This window comes from Cebus imitator, unplaced genomic scaffold (genome assembly GCF_001604975.1).
Source record: "Cebus imitator isolate Cc_AM_T3 unplaced genomic scaffold, Cebus_imitator-1.0 Scaffold6, whole genome shotgun sequence".
Taxonomy (NCBI): Eukaryota; Metazoa; Chordata; class Mammalia; order Primates; family Cebidae; genus Cebus; species Cebus imitator.
The window spans coordinates 9,711,495-9,718,300 of record NW_016107321.1 but is presented as its reverse complement, the minus strand read 5'-3'; the positions used below and the strand labels follow the sequence as shown (position 1 = coordinate 9,718,300).

The 6,806-nt window shown below is 41.8% G+C and overlaps 1 protein-coding gene across 8 annotated transcripts in view; it reads left to right on the top strand.

Annotated features, from left to right (window-relative positions):
• The window catches only part of TIAM2 (TIAM Rac1 associated GEF 2), a 242,791-nt gene that overhangs the window by 118,141 nt on the left and 117,844 nt on the right, over positions 1 to 6,806 (top strand). For all 8 annotated transcript variants that reach the window (XM_017538771.2, XM_037742012.1, XM_037742015.1 and 5 more), the window contains one exon: positions 6,440 to 6,612. In XM_017538771.2, coding sequence (XP_017394260.1) covers positions 6,440 to 6,612 — 173 coding nt within the window. The remainder of the gene's footprint in view (positions 1 to 6,439; positions 6,613 to 6,806) is intronic.

The window sequence follows — 6,806 nt, the reverse complement described above, 5'->3', positions numbered from 1 at the left end:
AAAAAAAAAAAAAAAAAAAAAGTATTATGAGTGAAAAAGATGTCAGGATTAAATTTGCAGGCCACGTGTTTCCAAGGTGATGTGGCTGAAAAAGTCAATGTGATTTCGTCAAGAGCAAATGTGATCTTTAGCTATCTCATTAGAGATGTCCCATGATGATCAGCTACATCATTAGAGGTGTCATGCAGATCAGCTACTTCCTTAGAGATGCTGTGTCTCTTGCAAAGGAAATGACAGTCTCTCCTTTCTTTGCCCTGGTTAGAGTTGGTCGTTTCCCTCCTTGTGGGCATAGTATTGCAGGAGACTTGTTAGGAAATGAGAGATTGATTCTTGAAAGGTTCTACCAAAGGATCCCTGAATGGGGAGAGGGTGAACATGTTCCCTAAGGGGCTGAACATCTGGGACTATTTGTGAATCATAGTTTGAAGCAGCCTCCTAGTCACATGATATTAATACTTAGAACAGATGCATGTTACCCTATCATGTGTCATGTGTCTATTTTTTTTTATGTAAAATTTGTTGCTTAAAATTAGTGCTTTGGGAATTTCTTCCCTGCCTATGGATTTGAAACCCCCAGTATACATACATCACCCCAGGGGTGGGGGTGCTGGACTCGGAGGCAGGGTGTGTGTGTATGTGTGTGTATGTCTGTGTATGTGTGTGTCTGTGTGTATGTATGTGTATATGTATGTATGAGAGTGAGAGAGGGAAAGAGAGAGAGAGAGAGAGAGAGAGAGAGAGAACATACCACTTTGAGAATCAGGTCCATAGGTGATGACAAGGGGATTTGGAGCCATGCCACATGGAAGAGGGCACAAAGATCTAGGGATATTTAGCATGGAGGAAATAAGAACTGGTTGGGAGTGAACAGCAGTGTGTAGAAAAGGCATTGAATTTATTCTAGGCCTGCAGAGGTTGGGATGGGACTAAGAGATAGGAGACAGGCTGATTCTAAATTAATGTGAAAAACAACAGTGACAGCCGTGGGCAAGCAGAAAGACGCTCCCTTGTTGATTTCTCTGCTGCTGACCACATTTATCCAGAACCAACTTGTTGCAGGCTTCTTGAAGGCAACTCAGGCAGATGTCGCTTAAGGGCTGGAAAAGCTGACTGGGTCCGTGAGTTTTATCTCAAAAGGTAGACCAAGAACTTCTGGCTACCAACTTCAGAGGTAAGGATGGACCTGAGATGTCACTGACCGTTGCTAGATGTGTAGTCTTGGCTAGGCCCTGCTTTCCTGGTGTTTGCTTGTAAAACATTTCAAGATCCATGGATAAAGGGTGCTTTGTAGTATAAACGTTATCAAGCACACATTCCTTCCTTTCCTTTGCAGCCAAGGCAAGACATGCGATAAACATATTTTTTTCCCCTGCATAACCTTTTCCATGTGGCTTTCTACCTCTTTCCTCTGGGAATTCAGTGTGTTGAGTTCTGATTTCTTGGCTTAGAATCCAAGTTGTAATGTTTGGACTTAGCTGTTGGTTTAATCTTAGTTAAAAACACAGATATGTGTATACACACATACTTACATTTAAGCCTACTTTGAAAATTATCCTTAAAGTGTCTATGTCAATAAATGGGAAACAGTTTTCTGGAGAGAGCCGTTAATAACAAACCATCTGGTTTGTAACCTACGTGAAATGTGTAGGTATGCTGGGGACATAAATGTGTTTCAAGGCTTTGGAGGATGTAATAAATTTTTAACAAGGGTAATTCTGCTTTCCATTTGTCTTTTCCCATGAGTGGATTTTCATGCAGTTCACTGGGGACTTCCTGGGCTAAAGAGCTGGCAAGGTCATGAAATATCCCTCAAAATGCGCAATAGACAGTGACAGTCGGTGTCAGGAGAGGAGTTCATACAGTAATTTCAGGATGCTGGTGATTCTGCCCTGAGATAGGCCAGCAGCAGGGTTGGAGGCCAAGAGGGTATCATAGAAAGGGCGGATTTGAGGGAGAACCAAGACTAATTGCCCTCCTTCCCTGGGTGATAGTTCTAATACCTACTAATTTCTACTAATAGTACCGCTCTATTCCTGAACTGCCAATCTGTTTTCTGTTTCTGCTACCATGGCAAGAATGTCCAGTGTCAGTGACCCGTCCAAGCCAAGACCAGCACTTGGTAGGGACTGGGCGGGGCTGGTGGTCACCTGCACTGGGGTGAATGGCAGAGGATTCACTGATGTGGGTGCCACCCCTTTCCACTGGCCCCAGGGCCCCCCTAGAGATGCAGAGTCCCTTGAAGTTCAACTTGACGTGATAGAGTTAAGGTTGATTTCCTGATTTGTGAATTCGATAGCCACACAATTCTGCGTATTGTTTTCTATCCTGGCCTGGTTCTAACGTGAAATGCCGTGTTTTGATTTCATGCCTCCAAGTTAGAGCTGTGGTCTGTTGTCCACGGGTTGTTGGGTTCGGTGGCATTTTGGCATTGGCTCAAGGTTTGCATGCATTTCCTCTAGCTGCCACGATTTAAACCATGGCTGTTGGGATTCCAGTGTTAGGAAAGCTGGGAAGTGAACGTGAGCCCATCAGAAAGAATTTGGACGTGGGTGCAGCTGGAGCTGCTCTGTCCCCTTTGCCCTGGTCCTCGGGCCATGGGTCATGGCATGTTGCATGTGCAACAGTAGCATCAGACGGGCCTTACCCCATGGAAGACTGGGGTTATTGTTTAACTGCTGCATCGGTGGCTGGAAAAAGACACTGGCCAGGACTGCAAGGAGCAGCTCTGGCTGCAAACCTGTTGCTCCTTCCCCTTGTTTGTCATATTTGAGCTCTGTCAACCTCTTAGTTTGGATGAGTTTTATGTGCGGGGAGGAGCGAATGTGTGGTGTTTCTTGAGATCACAAAGTACCGTGGAGGGAGAAAGCAGTGTTTCTGAAGGCCAAGCTTGGTGCGGGCTTCTTTCTCTCTTGGCTTCTGTGTGCTGTTATGGGTTCTTTTGTATAAACTTGTTTGTTCATAGCAACACTGACTTTTAAAGGAAGTAATGAAATTGGAAGGACTGAAATAGTTTTTAAGAAATCTGAACTTTTATGAATGAGGACACAAGCACAGTAGGGTAAAGTACCGTTGAGCGAAGCCCAGGTGTTTATTCACAGTGAAGGCGGGCTGGTGTTTCTTTCCTGTCAATGTGAAAGGTGCTTCTGAAGCACCTAGATGGTGGGTGTATCATTGTTATTCATATGCTGGAGATTGGCACGTGAGAAGTGGTCAAAACAGTTTAGAGGATACAGATTTGAGGGGATAGTCAACTCATACAAGAGAACACACCTGTGAGCATCTTAGAAGCATTAATTTGCTTAAAATTGTGTCTAATAATTATAATGCAATTTCTAATTAATGAAGCAAACTCTTAATAACTTCTACCTGCAATACTTTATTAACATATGAGGGGAAACATAAGTACTTGAAAGCATATGTTGTAGTGTTTTTAGAGTATTGTTTTAAAATTCAGGCATATTTAGTTTGACTTTTCTCCCTCAAACAGTGTTTTCTATTACTGTGAGATAAAAGGAAATACTAAAAATTAAGTTATTTTACATGGCATTTGGAGAATAAGCTGGGTACTTTCTCATAAATGCCAAAGTTCTGCAGGTAGGTCCAGTTTCTTGTTCATTGATTGTTAATGGAATAAGTGAGTATGACATTTTTTTCGGACTCTCACATCGAGATTCCCTAAATAATGTGGTGTTGTGTTTAAGGACAAGGGTTTTGGGGCCAGAGGGCCTGAGTTCACGTCCCTGCTGCTCCACAGTGCAGTGGTGGGACCCGTGTAAGTGATTCGATCTCTCAGTTTTCTCATTTGTAGTGTGAAAGGAAAATAAAGGCTGGGGACCCCAATTCATGATGCCAGAAGGAAAATAAGCCAAAAGCTGTCATGCAAGAAGCTACCTTTCCTTTTGCTCCTAAGCAGCAGCTATAGATAAAAGGTTAAATATCCCTACAGGGAGCTAGCTACTGTGTTCACCTTTTTTTTTTTTTNTGAGAAATATCCTCACATTTTATCAGTGAAGAACTGCTTCATTCTGGGCTCAGTGGTCTGATATGTGCAGTTGCCAGCAGACAAGGTCCACACAGATATTTTACTAAAACAGGATATACAAATGACAAGCCAACACATTGAAAAGATGTTCTAGAACATCATTCATTAGGGAAATGTATATTTTAAAAAATGAGATATCACTACATAACTATTAGAATGGCTAAAATAAAATATAGTGAAAAGGTGACAACACCAAATGTTGGCAAGAATGATAAAAAAAAAACTGGATCACTTATACATTGCTGGTGGAAATGTATAACAGTACAAAACTAAAATAAACATGCGATCATCATACAATTAGCAACTGTGCTCCTAGACAGTTACCACAGAGAAATTATAATTTATGTTCACATAAAAACCTATACATAAATGTTTGTAGCACCTTTATTTGTACTAGCCCCAAACTAGAAACAAACCATTCATCCTTCAAAGGGTGAATGATTAGACAACGTGTGGTATATCCATACTGTTAGGGGTTAAATTGTATCTCCCAGAAAGATATGCTCAAGTCCTAATGCCTGAAACCTCAGAATGTGACTCTATTTGGAAACAGGGCTGTTGCAGATATAATTAAGATGAAGTCATACAGGAGTAGGATAGGCCATTAATTGATAAGACTGTTGCCCCTATAAGAGGAAAATTTGGATATAGAGAAGAGACACACAGGCAAAGGGCCACACGGAGACAGAGGCAGATACTAGAATAAAGGTTGTACAAACCAAGAAATGTAAAGGATTGTCAGCCATCACCAGAAGCTAGGAGACAGGCATAAAACAGATTATACTTTAGAGTGCTCAGAAGGAACCAACACTGTCAACACCTCATTACAACTTTTACCCTTCAAAACTGAGGGAGAATAAATTTATGTTGCTTTAAGCTACCCACAGTGCAGTATTTTATTACAGCAACCCTAAGAAATGGATACACATACTGTGGAACAGCATACTACTCAACAGTAAAAAGGAGTGAAAGTAGCTGGATGAATCTCCAATGCTGAGTATAAAAAGCCAATGCCAAATGGTTACATACAACATAACTCCATTTATATAACATTCTTGAAAAAACAAACTATAGAAATGGGGAACACACTAATGGTTTCTAGGGGTTACTAAGGAGGTAGAAGGACTGAAAAAGTGTGGCTAGAAAAGTCCAACATGAGAGATCCTTGCAGTGATGGAAATGTTCTGTCTCTTAACTGTGTCAATGTCAGTATCTGGGTTGTGGTTTTATTTATGGTTTTGCAAGATGCTACCATTGAGGGAAACTGTGTATAGGGTACATGGGATCTCTCTGTATTATTTCTAACAACTAAATGTCAATTCATAATTATCTCAAAATAAAAAATTTAATTAAAAAATATATATCACTGCTGCTACATCATACTATCTTTGGTGAGGTGAGGATTTTTTTAATTTTTTATTTTTATAGGTACATAATAGGTATATATATTTATGAAGTACATGAGATTTTTGTTTGTTTGTTTGTTTGTTTTTTGAGACAGAGTTTTGTTCTTATTGCTCAGGCTGGAGTGCAGTGGTGCAATCTTGGCTCACTGCAACCTCCGCCTCCTGGGTTCAAGTGATTCTCCTGCCTCAGCCTCCTGAGTAGCTGGGATTACAGGTGTCTTCTACCACACCTAGCTATTTTTTGTATTTTTAGTAGAGATGGGGTTTCACCCTGTTGGCCAGGATGGTCTTTATCTCTTGACCTCATGATCCACCTGCCTCGGCCTCCCAAAGTGCTGGGATCACAGGCATGAATCTCCATGCCTGGCCATCACCTTATCTTATCTAAAGTGCTGATTCACCAAGTGCTGGATGATTATGTGATTGACACTTTCCCTGCCTGCTCCTCTTCCCTTGCAGCAGGTGGATTACACACTCTCCCTCTTTCCCCTCCAGCCCACTTTTAATTTTTAAACATTAAAGCCCTCAGCATCATCTTTGGAGAAAGGCACAGACTGCAGACTGTTTCTGTGATTCTGTGTTCTCTTCTTTCGGGCATGTCCTTAACCTTGGCAAAATAAACTTCTCAATGGATCGAGACGTCCCAGATACTTTTTGGGTTACAGCAGAGTGGGCTAAATACCCGTGCCTGCCTTAGGGGCTCTATGGGGATTAATTGAGCCAGTACATGTGGAGTATTTGGAAGAGTTAAGCAATGGCTTACTGTTTGGTATTGTTACTACTGATATGACATTTACAAAGACATCTCATTTTCATTCATGTTCATTCTGATACAACTAGGTGTGCTTTGGATGCCACTTTTCCTTGTTTACCATGTTTCTATCACATGATTGTCTCACTCACTTGTTTTTAAAACTGTCACTTACCTTCCCAGTCCTTTCCCGCATCTCCAGGCCTGACCAGGATGTTTTTTTGCTTCTCTCTTTCACAGGATGCACGCTGCTGTTCTATGAGACGTATGGGAAGAATTCCACGGATCAGAGCAGTGCCCCTCGGTGTGCTCTGTTTGCGGAAGACAGCATAGTGCAGTCTGTTCCAGAACATCCCAAGAAAGAAAACGTGTTCTGCCTCAGCAACTCCTTTGGAGATGTCTACCTTTTCCAGGTACTGCTGGTACTTTGTAACTGGAGGTAATAGCTTATGTATCGCAACTGGGTGCAGTAGCTCACGTCTGTAATCCCAGTGCTTTGGGAGACCGAAGCGGATGGATCACCTGAGGTCACCAGTTCAAGACCAGCCAGGCCAACATGGTGAAACCCCGTCTCTACTAAAAATATGAAAGAATTAGCTGGGTGTGG